This window comes from Microcaecilia unicolor, chromosome 7, assembly GCF_901765095.1.
Source record: "Microcaecilia unicolor chromosome 7, aMicUni1.1, whole genome shotgun sequence".
NCBI lineage: Eukaryota > Metazoa > Chordata > Amphibia > Gymnophiona > Siphonopidae > Microcaecilia > Microcaecilia unicolor.
In genome coordinates, this window is record NC_044037.1 from 279,808,692 (window position 1) to 279,829,704 (window position 21,013).

At 45.9% G+C, this 21,013-nt stretch overlaps 1 protein-coding gene across 1 annotated transcript in view; it reads right to left on the minus strand.

Annotated features, from left to right (window-relative positions):
* Positions 1–21,013, minus strand: part of KALRN (kalirin RhoGEF kinase) — a 1,371,746-nt gene that overhangs the window by 468,516 nt on the left and 882,217 nt on the right. Inside the window, exons 22-25 of the mRNA XM_030208706.1 lie at positions 10,163–10,345; positions 6,601–6,719; positions 4,549–4,615; positions 2,541–2,650 (exon numbers count right to left, since the gene is read on the minus strand). Coding sequence (XP_030064566.1) covers positions 2,541–2,650; positions 4,549–4,615; positions 6,601–6,719; positions 10,163–10,345 — 479 coding nt within the window. The remainder of the gene's footprint in view (positions 1–2,540; positions 2,651–4,548; positions 4,616–6,600; positions 6,720–10,162; positions 10,346–21,013) is intronic.

Here is a 21,013-nt window from a genome sequence, read left to right on the forward strand (position 1 = left end):
ATAAAATTCACAGTAATGAATGCCCATCCCTAGGACTAACTGTAAAACCAACAGTTTTCCTTCGTAGGGCCACCAAGGGTGGGGTGGGGGGGCAGGGAAGGCAAAATTCCCCAGAGCCTGGTCTCCAAGGGGGGCCCGCCAGCCCGGCGCTGGCATGGCTCTCCTGCTCCTGTGCGCCATACAGCAGTTATTGCACATTGCATTAACTCTGCTCTGCCGGCCAAAGGTCCTTCTCTTTCTTCCTGTCGCATCCAAACAGGAAGTACTTCATACAGGGAGGTGGGACATGGCAGGAAAAAGGACCTGTGCAGCAGAGTGGAGCAGGAGAGGAGACAAGTAAGCAGGGGAGCGCGCACGGGCCTGGAGGGAAGGTGTGCACTGGCCCCGTGGGATGTTGCCCCAGGCCCGGCTTTGTCTCTCGGCAGCCCTGTACCTTTGGAGGTTAATCAAAACGTGTTCCCTGTACCTGTGTTTGGGACAGACCATTGAATGTACAGCACAAACAGGGCTACGTTCAGGCTTGGTTGTAATTTATACTTTATTGCAGGGGTTCTCAAACCTGTTCTGGGGGACCACCAGCCAGTTGGGTTTTCAGGATATCCCTAATAAATATGCATGAGACACAATTGCATGTCTGTCACCTCCATTATATACAAATCTCTCTCATGCAAATTCATTAGGGATGTCCTGAACACTCGAATAGCTGGTGGTCCCCCAGGATAGGTTTGAGAACCACTGCTCGATGGTATCCTCTTTTATTAGAGAACTAGTATAAGAGGCCCGTTTCGGTAGGCAATGAAATGGGCGCTAGCAAGGTAATCCCCCCCTGCAGCGTCCTTCCTGTCTCCCCTGCCCCCCCTGCAGCCACCCATCTGGTCTCAGGACCCCCTCCCCACCAACCCTCCTCTGCCCCTGCAGCCACGCATGTGCAGCGGCCCTCCTCTCTCCCCTGCTCCCCCTGCAGCCACCCATGTCCAGCAACCCTCCTCTCCCCCTGCAGCTACCCATGTCCAGTGACTCTCCTCTCCCCCTGCCCCCACTGCAGCCACCCATGTCCAGCAACCCTCCTCTCCCCCTGCCCCCCCTGCAGCCACCCATGTCCAGCAACCCTCCTCTCCCCCTGCAGCTACCCATGTCCAGTGACTCTCCTCTCCCCCTGCCCCCCCCTGCAGCCACCTATGTCCAGCAACCCTCCTCTCCCCCTGCCCCCCCTGCAGCCACCCATGTCCAGCAACCCTCCTCTCCCCCTGCAGCTACCCATGTCTAGCGACTCTCCTCTCCCCCTGCTCCCCCTGCAGCCACCCATGTCCAGCGACTCTCCTCTCCCCTGCCCCCCCTGCAGCCACCCATGTCCAGCAACCCTCCTCTCCCCCTGCAGCTACCCATGTCCAGCGACCCTCTTCTCCCCTGCCCCCCTGCAGCCACCCATGTTCAACGACCCTCCTTTCCTTTCCCTTGCCCCCCCTGTAGCCACTCATGTCCAGCGACCCACCTCTCTCCCCTGCCCCCCTGCAGCCACCCATGTCCAGTGACCCTCCTCTCCCCCTGCCCCCCCTGCAGCGTCCCTTCTGTCTCTCCTGCCCTCCCCTGCATCCACCCATCTGGTCTCAGGACCCCCTCCCCACCTCCCTCTTCCCTGCCCCCCCTGCAGCCATCCATGTCCGGCGACCCTCCTCTCCCCCTGCAGCCACCCATGTCCAGCGACCCTCCCCTCCCCCCTCGGCGCATCACCCAAACCCCTACCCCCCAGCGCATCACCCAAGCCCCTACCCCCCCTCGGGCACATCACCCCCCTCACCACCCGCAGCCGCCAATACTAACGTTGTCCGGCTGCTGCTGCGTCTCCTGTTGAGCAGCAGCAGCGGCTGGTACAAAAAGAAAAAAGCCAAAAAAAAGATTTTAAACCTGAAACACAGCTCCGTAGACAGCCATCTGGCATTGGCTGTCATCTCTGCAGCCACTCCTCCTCCTCTTCCCTCTGACGTCGCTGCGCTCCTCTGGGGTCTTCCTGCAGGGGCAGTGACGTGGAGGGGAGAGGAGGAGCGGCTCCTCCCCCTGTCTGGCTCGCTGTTTTGCAGGGCAGGGGCTTGGGTGTTGCGCCGAGGGGGGGCACTGACAGCTGTTTCCCAGGCAGGGGGAGGAGTAGCTGTCAGTGACATCACTGACGTCAGTGCATTCTAAACTGCCTAGCAGACCACCTCCGAGGGAGCCATGGTACCAGGCACATTAGAACGCTGGAGGTGAGAATTATTATATAGGACAAGATGAGAAATAATACACAATTATCAGAAAAGGGCATTAATAAAGTGCTCAGAGTGGGGAAGTGAAAAAAACAGGAGGAGAGGGAAAAAACGAAAAGGAAGGGACGTGCTGAGAAGTCAAAACCAAGTAAATCCAAATAAGCAAAAACCTTCGAAAAAAGGCAAACAGCTTTAATGAAAACTTTCCCCTCCCTGGTTTTGATTACTGGATTGTCTTCCATTTCAGGGGGATCTTATATCAGCCCAATTAAGTTTACGCCGTGTGCCTCGTAGACGTACTTGTTGTGAAAGTCATAAATCTCCTGAATATTGCCGAAGATCACAAGTTCTTTATTTAGAATTCCTATAGGTATTTCTTCCACGCCGCTTGTCATTTCCCAGAGGTAAGTCTGAAAGAGAAGAGTGACAGGTGCTTTAGAAGGAGAAGGTGAAAGGCCAAAAGGACACCCATCACTTTCTCTGCTGGGCTCTACTAAAGAGCATGTGTGCTGTGCTCAGTCCCTCTTACTGTGTAAGAGTGTTACCATGTGCACGCACGGCAAAATGAACTGAAATAACATACCACAAATAAGCCATGGGGAAAACTCAGGGCTTGCCACTGAATAAGAAATAAAGATGGATTGTTAGACCGTGCATAGACTATATATTCGCTGGCGCCTTTCTCAGTGCCAGCTAACTGACCACCAAAATGCTTAGCCTGCCCCTGTGTCTCCTTCCAAAAGGCTCAGTGAGTCCAGATTAAACCCAGAGAGTAGGGCTTCCCTAACCGTTCTTAGAGGCCACAGCCAGTTAGGTTTTCCAATATAAGCATAATGAATATTCATGAAGTAAATCTCAATGTGGAGGGTAATTTTAAACTAGACCATCTAGGCAGGGAGGCCAAGTAGTTGTTTAGTTTGGGGCTATTTTATAAAGAAACATAGGCGTCTTGTGTCTTTATAAAATACTAACACAAAACCTGCCGAAATTGTGACTAAAATGAATCCACATGAGTTTCTACCTGCTTGGGAGTAGGTGTTAATGTATGTACATATTTTATAAACAATCCCCCAGATTCTATAAACGGCAACTAAAGTTGTGAACACAAATCTGCACGAGTAGCCAATCTGCGAAAGCATCTTAATTATTTAACAAGCTAATCAGCGTCGATAATTGGCCAATAACAAGCAATTATTGGAACTAACTAGAATTTACATGTGCAACTTTCTAAGCCTATTCTGTAATGTGGTCCATGTAAATTCTAATGTGCAGATCACGAAAGGGGGCATGGCTGTGGGAGGGGCGTGGTAGGGGAGAGGGCGAGTCATGGGCGTTCCTGGAAATTATGTTTATTTTTATTTAAAAACTTGATATACCGCCTTTCACAATTAATCAAAGCTGTTTACAAAAATTAAACATTGACCCATATCTTTGGCCGCTATAAACTTAACCAGCCAGCGCTGAATATTAATTGGGCCAGTTAAGTTTAAGCCAGCTGAAATAAACCTAGATATTCAATGCTGGTCATTGGAAGCAGCCTGTTATTGAATATCCGGGCTCAGCCCCAATCGCGAGAATTAGCCAGCCTGCCTCCCACGGGATGAATATCGGCCGGACTGTCTTTAGGGCTTCTTTCACTAAGTGGGCTTACCACTCGTTATACAGGAAGTACTGCCGGGCTACTGCAGCAGCCCGACAGTACTTTCCACCCCTAGCGAGTTGTCATTTCTGGTGCTACAAAAATATATTTATTTTTGTAGCGCAGGAGTGTACCCAGCGGTAATCAGGCAGTGCCGCACGCTGCCTGTTTACCGCCTTGTTAACACAGGAGCCCTTACCACAACCTCAATGGGTGGCGGTAAGGGCTCCCTCCTGAAATGGCTGCGCGGCAAGTGCATAACTTGCCACCCGGCCATTTCCTGTAGAATCTCCAATAGGGAAAGGGAAATGGGACATGACATACTGCCGTTCTGAGGTTTTTGCAACTACATTCAAAGTGGTTTACATGTATTCAGGTACTTATTTTGTACCAGGGGCAATGGAGGGTTAAGTGACTTGCCCAGAGTCACAAGGAGCTGCAGTGGGAATCAAATTCAGTTCCCCAGGACCAAAGTCCACTGCACTAACCACTAGGCTACTCCTCCACTCCTAACTTTATGTGGTCAGTTATTCAGGTACTGGAATGAATATCTCTGATACCTGGAAAAGTGCCAGCACCCGCTTCATATCTGGACGTTCAGCACCGCTATCTGGTACAAAGAACTGCCATGGGATGAATATAAGAGGGCTAGAGAACAAAAAAGCTTACCTCCAAACACTCATGCAAGTCCCTGACGTAAGCCTTTTCTGTCTGAAGAAGTTCTGCCATGATGAACCTTGAAGGAAAACGGGATCATCGTTAGGGAAAATGATTTGGCAAACTAAAGACCACATAGACGTAGGATACAGAAATATTACTTTAATGAACCCAAGTGATACTAGATTACCTGCACAACAGCAGCACACAGCACGAGGGAAACTTTCCAAGCTATTGTTTTACCCCTGGAAACGGTCTACATAAGAACTGTCCCTCCAGGGTGATGATAATGGTTTGAGCACTGTTCCACAATGGACTTTGGGCTAGATGCAGTAAATGGAGCCCAGCCCTAGTCTATAACGGGCACTCTGGGATTAGCGCTCTATAGAAAATAACAATGGGTACTGAATTCCACACCCAACTTTGGGTGTGAGGACTTGCACCAACTAAAACCTGGTGCGTAAATTAGGAGCGGATCCTTGGTATTCAATAATACTGCACACATCTTTAGTGAACATGTCCATGCTGGGAGTCAGAACCCTGATGACTGCATTAACGAAATATCATACTATGCAATCAACCGGGTCCTGGGCAGCACACAGAAGCAGGGGAGGACAGACCCGGAAGCAGACAGCAAGAAGAAGCTTGCTGGTGCTGGGCCTGGGCCTCCCATTGGTGGCCGGGCCCGTGGAATTTTGCCCCCCCCCCCCCCCCCCCCCCTTGGTAGCCCTGGGTCAGACTGATGCTCCATCTAGCCCAGTATCCTGCTTCCAGCAGGAGCCAATGCAGATCACAAGTACTGGCAGAATCCCAAAGAGTAACAAGATTCCGGAATCCCAAAGAGTAGCAATATTCCAGAACCCCAAAGAGTAGCAACATTCCATGCTACCAATCCGAGGGCAAGCAGTGGCATCTCCCATGTCTACCTCAATAGAAAACAAATGACGTTTCTTCCAGGTGCTTGCCTTTTTAAACCCAGATACGCTAACCGCTGTAACCACATCCTCTGGTAATGAGCTAAAAAGCTTAACTGTTCCTTGATTGAAAAAAATATTTCCTCCTATTCATTTAAAAGTATTATCATGTAACTTCATTCAGTGCCCCCTAGTACTTTTCAAAAGAATAAACAATCGATTCACTTCCACCTGTTCTACACCAGTCAGGAGTTTGTAGACCTCAATCATATCCCCCCATAGCCATCTCTTTTCCAAGCCGAAGAGCCCTAACCTCTATAGCCTTTCCTCATATGAAAGGAGTTCCATCCACTTTATCATTTTGGTCGCTCTTCTTTGAACCTTTTCCAATTCCACTATATCTGCGTTTCAGACACGGTGACCAGAATTGCACACAATACTCAAGGATGCAGATGCTCAAAACTCCAGCGCTGTACTGAACGGTGCTGGAGAAATAGCACAGGAACAGCGCATCAGCACAACTGCCTAACGCTCAACGCTAATGAGATGCAAATATAGGCACGCTGATAGCGTTGAGCACTGGGGAGTTCAGCAGGAGGACAGTGCCTGGTGTATGCGTTCAAGAGCTGTGTGTAATGCGCAGGTCTTGAGCGCATGCCCAGAATGTCAGTGGGGGAAGGAAGAAGAAGAGGTGCTCAGGACATTTGTCTGTACTGCTGCCAAGGGTCTGGTGGCAATAAAAAAAAGTTTGAAAATATAAATAAAAAGTTACACACTGCTTTCATACACGCAGCTTGTACGTCTTTAGCATGCACAGAGCTGTCATGCTTAGCGATTGGCTGTTTTGAGCATGCTTGGATGACCAATTGGCTTCTCCCTACTGAGCTGCTCGCTGTTTTTGCGAGCAGCTCATTTGCATGTCGAATTTTTTTGAGCATCCCTCGCTAGATCCAACTCGGTAATTTTTACCGAGTTGGAAATAGTGATTGGTGCTTTACCGGGACTTTGCGGCATCTGCCTCTCAGTGATTTTCCTGCTCCATGCCAGGATGCTTTCCCTGTTAACCCCTTTAGGTCCCAGAGCTCCTCAGTAAGAACGCTGCGGCTGAACATGTAAGATTACACAACGGAGACAGTATCTCAGCACATACTCCTTCTTCCTGGCGGACTTCCTTTTGTCTTCATTAATCTCGTGGTTTGCATCCCGCAGCTTCACCTCTGGGTCTGACAGAATTGCTGGAACAATATCCAGCTCCAGATCTTTATTATCCTATGAAAAGAAAACAACACAGAATTTAAACAGGTGATCCGGTGGCAGTGCGGTGCAAGTGAAAGAGGGACCACGGAACCTTGCTTTCACTTGACTTTCATTTTTCTTCCTCAGTATTGTTTGAAGGTGTTATGGTGCTTATTTTCAAAGCACATAGACTTACAACGTTCCATAGTAACATATGCAACTTTGTCAATGAGGTCCTTTTACTAAGGTATGCTGAAAATGGCCTGTGGTATTGTAGACACGTGTTTTGGGTGCGCACAGAATTATTTTTTAGCGCACCTACAAAAAAATGCCCTTTTTTATTTTTGCCGAAAATGGACGTTCGGTAAAATGAAACTTGCTGCGCATCCATTTTGGGTCTGAGACCTTACCGCAAGCCATTGACCTAGCGGTAAGGTGTCACGCAGTAACCTGGTGGTAATGGTCTACGTGCGTCAAATTCCACTTGACGTGCGTAGCTGCCGCACGTCAGAAAATAAAAAATATTTTAAAGGCGTGCGTCGCAGACATGCGCCAAAATAGAAATTACCGCAAGGGCCATGCGGTAACCGGGTGCTAACTCCAATTTGGTGTGTGTTAGGTGCACGTAGGCGCCTACACGGCTTAGTATAAGGGCCCCTATCGACAATGAAAATGAGCCTCCTGGTGACGCAGCCAGTGAGTTTCCCATCTGCTTTAAAAAATGTTGCAGTAAATTTTCAGCAGTCCATAGACCGCATACCTTTCAAGTTATACAGCTTTTCAGTAAGCTGAAATGCACAGAATGGGTCGTGGAACATTCCTGTATAACTTTAAACAAATAGCTTATGCTTTTAAAGGTATTCTTGGCATTTATTTGCTTGGAGATAAACTTATAAGCTATCTGCGATGAAACTACAGTGTAGTAAATTTAAAACAAATCGGAGAAAATGTTTCTTCACCCAACGCATAATTAAACTCTGGAATTCGTTACCGGAGAATGTGGTGAAGGCAGTTAGCTTAGCAGAGTTTAAAAAGGGGTTAGACGGTTTCCTAAAGGACAAGTCCATAAACCACTACTAAATGGACTTGGGAAAAATCCACAATTCCAGGAATAACATGTATAGAATGTTTGTACGTTTGGGAAGCTCGCCAGGTGCCCTTGGCCTGGATTGGCCGCTGTCAGGGACAGGATGCTGGGCTCGATGGACCCTTGGTCTTTTCCCAGTGTGGCATTACTTATGTACTTATCTGCGCAGTGGCTGAATTTCGCTGCTGGACAGATAATTTTGAATGCCTTCACCAATGCATCCCAAATCCAAGCTCCTCCACTGTACGAAAATGTCTCTGATGAATATTCATTGTGTGTATCCTGAAAACTTGTGGGCAAGTTTGGGAACCACTGATGTAGGCATTAGCACATGGGAAAATTTTGAGGCAAATTTATTCCACAAGAAAAGAAAACAGGCCTCATGAGTCCAAAATAAAATTCAATCCCAACATGATGCTCTCCATAAACATAAAAGGTGAGAGAGGTTGAGACACGCTTGAAAAACTAAATTTACATTTCTGGCAGCGGCTTAATTAGTACTGCAATCTATACCGAGCAAATGAGCATTTCCTGAAAAATGAACAGCAGCTGCTATCAAGACAATTCAAAGTCTTAAATCCCTCAGGGATATTATGTGGTTTCAATTGTAAATAAAAGCAAATGACTGTTGATAGATTAATGATCTATTTCGTATATTTTGTCAGCACTGTTGACTGAGAAGACTTCTGGTATCGTTCATCATAAACTCTTGTCCTTTCCAGACATTCTGGGCCCGATATGCAAAATAAGCCAAGCTCCAAAATTTGTGACCTATTTTAAGCCAAACTTAGCATCTTAGTTTTTCAGCTGAAAATTCCTCTTAACTTAGGAGCTTAAAAATTAGTCCCCTCGTTCTATAACAGACTGCCTAAATGTAAGTGCTATTTGCAAGCTTACATTCATAGAATACTACCATACACGTGGGTTAAGTGCAAACTCAGCCTGATGAATGGCAATACCAGGGGTGTAGCCAGACCTCGGCGGGAGGGGGGTCCAGAGCCCAAGGTGGGGTGGCACATTTTAGCCCACCTCCCCCAGCTGCCAACCCCCCCCCCCCCCCACCGACCCTCCCCCACCACTTCCGACCCCCCCCCCCAGCCGCCACCACAAGGTACCTTTGCTGGCGGGGGTCCCCAACCTCCGCCAGCCAAATTCTTCTTCAGCGCCGGTCTCCAGCACGCTCGCTGATCTGTGCTGTGCTGCTGTCTTCTTGAGTCCTGACGTCCTGCACGTTCCTTTAAGTGAAACACTTAAATGAACATGCAGGCGCGCCGCATTTGCTGATCTGTGTTTTCTTCCTCCTGACATCAGACATCAGAGGAAGAAAACACAGATCAGCGAACGCAGCGCGCCTGCACGTAAACATGCTCAGTTTCACTTAAAGGAACGTGCGACGTCAGGACTCAAGAAGACAGCAGCACACATCAGCGAACGCGCCGGAGACCGGCGCTGAAGAAGCCTTCAGCTGGCGGGGGGGGGGGGGGGGGGGGGGGGTTGGGGACCCCCTCCAGCAAAACTAGGGGCAAGGGCTAAATCTGTGGGGGCACATGCCCCCGTGGCCCCACGTAGCTATGCCCCTGGGCAATACTGTGCCAAACCGCTATCCTACAGAATAATTCCACACTAAATTGGCTTAGGGCATTATTGGAATGGTCTGTTCCAGGGGGCGGTGCATGGCATGTCACAAGCAGGTAACAATATTAAAAAATGGTGCTTCTATTGTGCTGTGGAGAAAAGCCCTCAGAAACTGTAGGCACACAGCCACAGGTTTTAAGCGAGGTTGCAAACTCTTATTGGTAATACTCGCTTGGATTCTATCATCGGGCATAAAAACTCCACAAAGCACTGGAGTATATTCTCAATCTTAATAGAGTATGTTATGGCTCTTAATTACTATCAATATATCTCATATGATTCTTTTGTAAATCACCAGCATCAAAAACGTGAAATGACACTTAGCTGAATATCGCTAGATGAAGCACTCTTATCTTAACGTTCGACGGGGGGGCCACCGTTTCACCCCGGAAACAAGGCTTCTTCAGGGACGGAGTGCAAAATTGTGATGCTGAGAATACTTCTGATGGAAACGCTGAAAATCTAAAATGGCGAATTTGAGCCCTAGACCTGGTGTGAGTGCACCTATATTTAGGCGCAGTCAGTTTCCACTTGTACGCTATAAGAACGCTTATGCACGTATTATTATAGAATAAGGCCACAGCCCAGGGAAATATGGTGCTTAAATTGTGCCCCCTATACTTATAAATGTAGGCCTAGATAAACTTGTAACTAATGGCTAAGACTCAAACGCCAGCTCAGCAATATTACTTCAATCAAAAATGGTTGGAGTTGTCATGATCACGGTGTATCACAGCAGCATGAGACACAGTACCTCAGAGCTGAGTCCCAGGGCTTTCTCCAGAGAGCAGCGATATTTCCCCATCCTCAGCGAGAAGTCCCGATAGTGCTTGTTAACAGTGGTTACCCATTTTTTCAGCTCAGTAGCATGGACGTGTCCCTTCTCCACGAAGCTATCAGCCAGCTGGATAAGGAGCTTCACCTTTTCCTTGGTTTGCTGCCAAGAAAGATGTCCCTGGGTTAATACTTGTATTTACAGTATACACAGACTGTTATCTCAGCAGGAGTGAATGTACCTTCTATACCTCTTTACACATGTGGAAGACAATTCACTGAAAAAAAAGACCACCGAGGAAGAGGAATGGGAGAGTCACTAAATGTAAAACAAATCAGAAAAATTTTCTTCACTCAACGTGTAATTAAACGCTGGAATTCATTGCCAGAGAATGTGGTAAAGGCGGTTAGCTTAGTGGAGTTTTAAAAAGGTTTGGACGGCTTCCTAAAGGAAAAGTCCATATGTACTGGGGAAAATCCACTAATTCTGGGATAAGCAGTATAAAATGCTTTGTACATTTTTGGGAACTTGCCAGGAATTTGTGACCTGGATTGGCCACTGTTGGAAACAGGATGTTGGGCTTAATGGACCTTTGGTCTTTCCCAGTATGGCAATACTTATGTACTTATGTATTAATGCCTCAGGAGGGATGGAGGAAGGGAAGTGGAGTTTGTTGATAGACCTTTCAAACACACTTGGATGGTTCTTCAATTGTAGTATAGTCACAAAAGCTTGTAAACACAAACACTCAACATGGGGCCGTTTCGGCATTGCTGCCTGCCTCGGGAGTCTGCTGGTATGTCTAAAAGGTAAAACACACTCTGTCATACAAACATTTGACGACCTTCTCTTTGCTCCAAATTGATGAGAATTCCAGAGAGATATTAGGTGCTATGAAAAACCTATTCAGGTCCCATCTTGTTTCTTTTTCTTCTATGGTATAAGAAGAGTGTGTTTTATCCTTTTAGATATACCAGTAGACTCCCGAGGCAAGTGGCAATCCCAAAACATGGTCCTGTGTTATTATACTACAATAAATATATATTGAAGAACCACCCAAGTGTGTTTGGAAGGTCTACCAATGAATCCCACTTCCCTTCCTCCATCCCTCTGAAGACAATTCGTTAACAGTGTAACTATAGTTAGGTGCTTACCCACTTTCATTTAAAGAATACTAGCTTACCAGGTGCACTGGCACTTACGTCATTCACAGGGCTGGTGAAAATGCTCACTCCTAAACTGCCAAAACATGTACCTGTGCACACCCCAACGGTCTGCCATGCATTTGCCCACTGTCAACAGGGCCAGTCTTAGCAAGTGCGGGGCCCTGTGCAGACCAATTTGATAGGGCCCCATTCTAGTCCCGCCCCGCCCTAGCCCCACCCCCACCCTAGCTCCAGGGCCGGCCACCCCTCCCTCCGAGCTCCCGGGCCATCCCCTCCGAGCTCCAGGACCATCCCCCCTCCCAGCTCCAGGGCCCCCTACTAGCTTCAGGGCCCCCCTCCCTCCCTCCCTCCTTCCCAGCTCCAAGGCCTCCCTCCCTCCCTCCCTCCCAGCTCCAAGGCCTCCCTCCCAGCTCCAACACACCCGGCCTCCCTCCCAGAGTCCCAGCTCCAAGGCAAGCTTCCCTCCCAGCTCCCCCTCCCTCCCAGCTCCAAGGCTCCCCTCCCGAGGCCTCCCTCCAAGCTCCAGTCCCCCTCCCTCTGAATTTTAAAAGTTACCTCGTCGGGTTACAGGCAGCGGCAAGAGTGAAAAGCGTGTGAGGCTGCGAGCTGCTCGGCACTTCAGAAGCCTTCTTTTCCCTCTCTCAGCTCTGGTCCCGCCCTCGTGGAAACAGGAAATGAGGGCGGGACCAGAGCTGAGAGAGGGAAAGGAAGGCTCCTGAAGCACTGAGCAGCTCGCAGCCTCGCACGCTTTTCACTCCTGCCGCTGCCTGTAAACTGACGAGGTAACTTTTAAAATTCAGAGGCAGGGGGACTGGAACTCGGGTGGTTGGGGGTGGAGGCACGCCGCATGGGGCCCCTTTGAGCGCGAGGCCCTATGCGGCCGCCTCGCCCTAAGACCGGCCCTGACTGTCAACTTATGTGCTATTGTGCTTAGACATCTTTTTATAGAAGGGTACATAGCCAGAATTTTGGCTTTTACATGTATGTGTGCACACCCGTGTGCATGTATGCCTGCATTCTGGTCATTTACATGTGTACTTGGTGCCTATATGCTGTCCTCCACTTTAGAATTACCCCTATAGAGGGTAATCTTATAACAGGGCACTTGGTTTACAGATGCTATTGGCCAGATTCTATATATGGCGCCTAGAAAATCCACGCGGAAAACATTTCCGTCTACGCGTATTCTAAAAAGGGCACCTATATTTAGATGCGTTATATAGAATACTCTTAACTGATATCCAAGCACCTAAAACTACGTGCCTCCACTTACACCAATTAAAAAGTGGCGTAAATTCTGGCATGTAGATTTAGGCGCATTGGGCCATATTCTATAACTATGCACGTAAATTTTGGAACACCCACGAAACGCTGATAACCACACCTCTTTTTGCCTACACACATTAAAATTTAGGCGCAGTGCATTACAGAATACGCTTAGCAAGTTATGCGTGTAAGTTCTACTTATTGCCAATTAGCGCTCATTATTGCTTGTTAAGTGCTGTTAAGTGCTGGAGTGGAGGAGTAGCCTAGTGATTAGTGCAGCGGACTTTGATCCTGGGGAACTGAGTTCGATGCAGCTCCTTGTGACTTCGGGCAAATCACTTAACCCTCCATTGCCCCTGGTACAAAATAAGTACCTAAATGTATGTAAACCACTTTGAATGTAGTTGCGAAAAAACCACAGAAAGGCAGTATAACAAGTTGAATTTCCCTTTCCCTATTTGAGATTCTACATGGAATGTTGCAGCTGGCCTTATGGAATTTAAAGGGGGTTTGGACAGATTCCTGAGGGAAAAGTCCATTGAACATTATTAATTTTTTTTTGGGTGGTGGTGGGGGGTTGCCGGGTTCTTGAAGCCTGGATTGGCTGCTGTCGGAGACAGGATGCTGGGCTTGATGGACCCTTGGTCTTTTCTCAGTGTGGCGGTGCTTATGTACTTATGTACTAATGTTGCTACTATTTGAGATGCTACATGGAATGTTAATGTTGCTATTCCACTAGCAACATTCCATGTAGAAGCCTGCCCTTGCAGATCGACCGCGCAGGCTTCTGTTTCTGTGAGTCTGAAGTCCTGCACGTACATGCAGGATGTCAGACTCACAGAAACAGAAGCCTGTGCGGTCGCATTGCTGATCTGCAAGGGCAGGCCCTGGTACAAAATAAGTACCTGAATATACTATGTAAACCGCTTTGAATGTAGTTGCAAAAACCACAGAAAGGTGGTATATCAAGTCCCATTTCCCTTTCCCTATTTGAGATTCTACATGGAATGTTGCTACTATTGGAGATTCTAGATGGAATGGAATGTTGCTTCTATTGAGATTCTGATGCTACTGTTTGAGATTCTACATTGAATGTTGTTACTATTTGAGATTCTACATAGAATGTTAATGTTGCTATTCCACTAGCAACATTCCATGTAGAAGCTTGCCCAGAGTCACAAGGAGCTGCAGTGGAAATCAAGCTCAGTTCCCCAGGATCAAAGTCCACTGCACTAACCACTAGGCTACTCCTCCACTAGCAACATTCCATTTAGAAGACTGCCCTTGCAGATCAGCAACGCGGCCGCGCAGGCTTCTGTTTCTGTGAGTCTGACATCCTGCATGTATCCTGCGCGGCCGCATTGCTGATCTGCAAGGGCAGGCTTCTAAATGGAATGTTGCTAGTGGAGGAGTAGCCTAGTGGTTAGTGCAGTGGACTTTGATCCTGGGGAACTGAGCTTGATTCCCACTGCAGCTCCTTGTGACTCTGGGCAAGTCACTTAACTCTCCATTGCCCCTGGTACAAAATAAGTACCTGAATATACTATATAAACCGCTTTGAATGTAGCTGCAAAAACCACAGAAAGGTGGTATATCAAGTCTCATTTCCCTTCCCCCTTTCCCTTAACAATGCTGATTGGCTTGTTAAGCCAATTAAGTTACATGCGTTGCTACAGAATACATTTGGATTTCAGTGCGGAATGCTGGGCGTGCTATATAGAAACCGGGGGTAAATACTTAGCACTATTTTACAAAGCCTCATAGCCGACAATGCATCTATGAAATTATAGTGCAAGTGGCAGAAATTGCAGGCACAGACAGCTATAACTGCTCTTGAGCTTCTGCAAATGTCCTTGCCTCGATTAATCACATATAAAGTATGCATGTAACTGGGAGACACGCTCATTGCCTGTCCATGCTTCACCCATGTGCACATCCTCCTTGCAATAAGGCGCTATCTTTTAGAATAGCACCTGGTGCACACAGACACCTGCCAATTAATGGTGTTTTGATGTATGTAAGTGGTGGGTACCTCTAGGCACCAGCTTATAGAATTATCCTGTTCATGACCACCGTCAAACATGTTTTTACCACAGCAGGTACCATGTGGATATTAATGGAGTGGGGAAACTAGCCACACATTCCATGCTGTCCTTAAAGAACATAAGAATAGCTATACCGGATCAGACCAATGGCCCATCTAGCCCAGAATCCTGCTTCCAACAGTGGCCAATCCAGGTCACAAGTACCTGGCAGAAACCCAAATAGTAGCAACATTCCATGCTACCAAACCCGAGGCAAGCACTGGCTTCCCATGTCTATCTCAATAGCAGACTATGGACTTTTCCTCCAGGAACTTGTTCAAACTTTTTTTTAAACCCAGTTATGCTAACCAATGTTATCACATCCTCTGGCAACAAGTTCCAGAGCTTAACTATTCGATGAGTGAAAAAATATCTCCTCCTCATGGAATCCCCAGGAGACTGAATGATCATCATCAAGCTAAAAGAATTACCCCCCCCCCCCCCCCCCCCCCCCCGTCCTCTTTCTTGCCTCTCTGAAGTTGTCAGAGCTTATTTGGGACAGGAGCAATTTTCACTCACTCAAATGATATCAGCTGACCTAGTGCTACCCACTCTCCCACTGTAGCCCTTGTAGCCCCAGATGGCCCTTTACGGACTGAGGGGGAGGGGGAAGGGTAACAAGGACTGAGATATCGGCAGGTTCATTAGCCCTCCAATACTCTAAAAAAAAGTTAACTATATCTCTTGATTTCCTAACTGTGAATGAACTAAGCATGCATTTGAAAGTACTGCAACTCATTAACATATTTTTGTGGTATGTGAGTGGTAACATCAAACATTCATTACCATTAATACAGGTTCACATATTTTAAATTCAAGTGCTCCTGACACAACATGTCTGGAGGAATGGAAGAAACAAAGGGGAAAGTATCAGGCTCCCCTGACAACACTGTCGCTGTCCAAGGTGCCTCAGCTTCAGGGCTTGGCTCAGTCAATGGTAGATGCCTCAGAGACCTGTCAGGCTGCTTCTGATCTGACTTGTCCACCAGAAGGGAAGACAAAAAAACTTCATGACAGTGTGGGCCAGATGCACTAAATCTAATGAGCCAATAACAAGCAAGTAGTAAACCCTGGCATGCACTAAAAGCCATTTTACGACATAGCAGCTAATGAAAATGAAATGCAGATGAGCAAATTGTGTAGAAACCGCATTGTAATGAGATGCACTAAGCTTTTCCGATTGCCTTAACGCTGGAAACTCTAACGAGAGGTCTGTACCTCTCGTTGGGGCTGTGCGGGATTGAAAACTGATGAAAAACCGCTATAAAAGTCATTCCACCCCCCCCCCCCCACCGCAATAATAAAAACAAAAGTACAGTTGAGGCCGGCTATCGAAAACAGCCATCTGTTTTCGCCATTATTCACCTCCGCAATAATAAAAACATCTTTTGTACCTGTGATTCACTCATCTGAGAGTCCAGGAAGTCTCTGAGCCAATCACAGCGCGTTTAGCTGCCAGTCAGCTTGGGGAACCCCCATCAGAAATGTACTTATGCATTTATCTTCTTTCTTTTTTTTTTTAATGAAAATCAACCCTTTTTGGAGTACCCTGATATACAAAAGTATCTGACTCTTCCAGATATCCCTCAGGTAGCTCCCAGCAGAACCTGGAGTACCCCTCTGACTGCTAAGACTCAACTGACTGACCAGTTCTCCAACTAGGCCCCGGAGCAATCTCATCAGACCAGTGTTCAGTGCCCATTACCATCTGCTAGAGACAGAGAATACTGGAGAGCAATGGCTGCACAGTGCCTTTTATAGGCCAGGGCAGGATTCATAGTTATTACACCTCTGTCTCCACCTGCTGGCTGAGAGACATAACCTATTTGTTTTGGACTAGACTAGTGGCCAAGAACTGAGCTTTTAATAGGCCTTTTGAGATGTCACATCTGAAGAAGAAATCTATGAAATCCCCAAACCTCATGAACTATCTTACCTCTTCTGTGGACTTTATAAAAGACATTACAACTTACCAAGATTGCAGTTTTCTCCAAGACTGATATGGCTGGCAACTGCTCTGCACTAGATATATTAAATGTTTTGTTGCTTTACTAAATTTCAATGAGAGGTTTGAGACCATTGAGAATTTTTGTGTGGCATTCACAGTGATAAAAAGAAGAAGAATCCTCCAGGTTTCCAAGTTACTGAAAAGTCATTGTTGTCAAAACGAAAATGGGCCTTTTTGATTTTTTTCTGGTCACATTAGGGAGCTTCCAGGGAAACATCTGAAGAAACATATTTGCAAAAGATTCTTGGTCTCTTTCAACCTCGCCAACAAAACAACTATGTTTTTACTGGAACTGCTAACTTTTTTTGCCCACAAGATTACAAAGCAAGAAATGAACCTGATAATAAAATGGCTGGGAACTGAATCAGTCCATTGTGTAAAGAGATTTAAAAAAGATATATTTGCATGACCCCTCCAGAGGTTTGAAAGAAATGTGGGAAAGGCTTGACCAGCACTACGGCAGAAGCTATCCAAAAGGCACTGACGAATAAGGGGTTTCCCTAAGTTACAAATAGAGATAATGACAAATTACAAAACTTAGGAGACCTCCTTCAGAAACTGGAAGTCATCAAAGCTGATCCAAACTTGCCAGACCTGTACTACTTGGATTCAGATCAGGGCATAAATGAGATTATAACAAAGCTTATGTATGACAAGAGAACAATGGTCATCAGAAGGTACAAAGTGAAAGAGGACAGCCAAGAGACATTTCTTCTCTTCGAGTTCTTCATGACATTTATCTGAGATTTGGCAAAAAGGAGAAATGATCTCAGCTACATGTTTGATATACCTGATGCAGGCAAGACAGGCTACTTCCTGAATGAAAGGCCGGTCAAGAAGTATGACAACACCAGGAAGTCTATAGCTGTACACATGACAGATGTGTCACCCTACTACTACTACTACTTATCATTTCTATAGCGCTACTAAACATACGCAGCGCTGTACACTTGAACATGAAGAGACAGTCCCTGCTCGACAGAGCTTGCAATCTAATCAGGACAAACAGGACAAATAAGGGATAAGGACAAAGAGTAGCAAGATTCCGGAATCCCAAACAATAGCAAGATTCCGTGCAGAATCCCAAAGAGTAGCAAGATTCCGGAATACCAATCAATAGCAAGATTCTGTGCATAATCCCAAAGAGTAGCAAGATTCTGGAATCCCAAAGACTACTACTACTACTTATCATTTCTATAGCGCTACTAAACGTACGCAGCGCTGTACACTTGAACATGAAGAGACAGTCCCATAGTAACCCCACCGTCTGATCATCCTCCTGCTACATAAGTACGTAAGTATTGCCATACTGGGAAAGACCAAAGGTCCATCGAGCCCAGCATCCTGTTTCCAACAGTGGCCAATCCAGGTCACAAATACCCGGCAAGATCCCCAAAATGTACAAAACATTTTATACTGCTTATCCCTGAAATAGTGGATTTTCCCCAAGTTCATTTAATAACGGTCTATGGACTTTTCCTTTAGGAAGCCGTCCAAACCTTTTTTAAACTCCACTAAACTAACCGCCTTTACCACATTCTCTGGCAGCGAATTCCAGAGTTTAATTACACGTTGAGTGAAGAAAACTTTTCTCCGATTCGTTTTAAATTTACTACATTGTAGCTTCATCGCATGCCCCCTAGTCCTAGTATTTTTGGAAAGCGTGAACAGACGCTTCAACACTCATTATTTTATAGACCTCTATCATACCTCTCCTCTGTTTACTACAGAGAAAGTAAAGGATCTAGACCAACAGTGTCCTATACATAAGAAACATTCTCTCAACAGATGTCAAGAGCTTAGAGAGAAACCCTTGGGAGAACGTAAAGAACTGTTGAGCAACATTTGTAACAAATTTTGTACTTTTTCTTCATCCAAGCATATGCCTAAAGACTGTAAAGCAGCCATCAAATGTATGGAATGTGATAGTGACCAGCGTGTCAGCGCCTTACACCCTGACAAGAGAAAACCTACTTCCCCAGGAATCCCAGCCTCAGAATCAAGCTAGGGTGGGAAGAAAGAGCCAGAGCGAGCATCACCACCGAACATTACTCTAAACTGTACACAAGTGTGGAAGAAGGCCACAGTAGAAGGTCATGCACCAAGATATGTGTAGCTGGAGTATATCCAAAAGAGCAACTGGGAAAGGCAGTGAAGACGTATGTCATCATAGATGAGCAGAGTAACCAGTGCCAGGCAAGAACAGAATTCTTGGACTTATTTGACAACTTAGCAACACCTGAGAATTTTGACACCAGACTCCAGCAGTATACAATGGGCTGCTTTGTCAGAGCCACCACTGAGCCAGTGATCTTGTACGCACCATGAAGAGATATGAACTCTGTGGACCATTGTCCACCTCAGAGACTTTTTCTCTCTTTTATATTGTTTGTTGTTTGTGTTATTGGCCTCTTGTTTCAGCTCCTGCGAGACTGCAAGAAAAAAGACACTTGAACGACAGAGAATTTGAGGAAATCTAGGAGTTGTGAACTTTCAAGACCCAGCTTTATTAATGGACTTTGCATGCTCATAATGGTTTATATTTTGAGGGATTAAATAGTGGCATCTACAGATACCAGGCGGGGAGTCGTCTGCTCCCACTTGCATGGAGGCAGGCTGTTTGTTGTTTATACATATATGTTAAGCATTGTCTGTAACAGATTACATAGCATGTATCTTTAAATAAGGTTGTGCCCTTGAACTACAAATCCCTGTAATCCTGTAGTTCCCTGTGAAAGCCTCTTTCAGAGCACATGTCCAGCTTCCTGTGTCTTTTGGGACTCTTTCTATTGGCTTGCTGGACAAGTTGCCCTCCAGCCTTTTCTCTCTCCATCAGGTCTGTTAGTCTGTAGTATATCTGCTCTGTAAGCTGAATCTGCCTAGGCTGTATTTTTTCGTATGACTCTTGTGACGCTATCAAGATTTTACCAGTGTAAAAGTATAAACAGCATCGTTACTCAGTGTGTTGTTGAATTTCTCCCAGATTCTCTCTTGCATGGAGAGAGAACTGGTGGAGAACAGACTCCCAGTTTGCAAGGCAAAAAAACTCTTGTCCAGCACATCTGAACTGTACGTTATTCTTCCTTGTTTGATTACTGCATCTCATAGTGATGTTCTGTGCTCTGGTTTAAGCTGCATGCTAATCACCTCAGTGAAAGGGCAGAACATTCAGAAGAAGTCATCTAATGTATCTACAAAATAAATCAGCAATTCTGCAGCAAAATATTATCAAAAAGAAAAAAAGATCTCTGTGACAACCAGAGGTACGAGGTGCATACTGAGTGGAGCGGAACGGGTAGATGTGAATCACTTATTTACTATTTCCAAAAGCTATAGGACTAGGAGGCATGGAATGAAAGTATTAAGTAGTACATTTAAAATAAACTGGAGAAAATATTTCTTCACTTAATGTGTAATTAAACCCTGGAATTCATTTATGTTTATTCCAGAACTTCACATACTGCCTTAACTTAAAACAAGGCTAAAGTTGTTTGCATACACAATATTTTAAAAAGTCATAGCCAGAGAATGTGGTAAAAGCAGTTAGCTTAGCAGGATTTAAAAAAGGTTTGAAATACTTTCCTAAAAGAAAAGTCCATAAGCCATTATTAAGATGGACTTGAGAAAATCCACTGCTTATTTCTAGGACAAGCAGTATAAAATCTATTTTACTATTTTGGAATTTTGCCAGGTACTTGTGACCTGGATTGGCCCCTGTTGGAAACAGGATACTGGGCTTGATGGATCTTCGACCTATCCCAGTTTGGCATCACTTACATTCTTATGTCTGTATAATATACTGTGTTCATGTTTGGAGCATGTAGCAGAAGATTAATGGTTTGCCCTAAACATTAGCAATGTCTATGTGGCTGACCATAAACAGGGAAAGTTATTAACGTGGGCCACTGTTAAGACATGTCATTTTATTGTTAACTCCAGTTATTAGTAATTAGATCTCATTGCATAAAATGGGGTCTATGCTAAAATAGAGTTAGTGGTAAAATAACACTTTATAATGGTGAGTCCATATTGCTAACTATGCCCCAAAACCAACAAAATCTGAGGTCCTTGCTCCCAATGATAATGTACAGCTCAGTTCAAGGAACATTTCATTAAAAAAAAATAAAAACAGATCTTATGTGTGAAGACTTGGGTATTCCTAGATTTGGCTACAGCCAGACAATCTCGACATCGAGAGTTTTTGCGACTCAGAGCTAGAACTCTGCAGATAAGAGCCCTCTATTTAATATTTCCTTGTAAATGTCTTCTGTGGTATAATAATATAAGTACATAAGTAATGCCACAC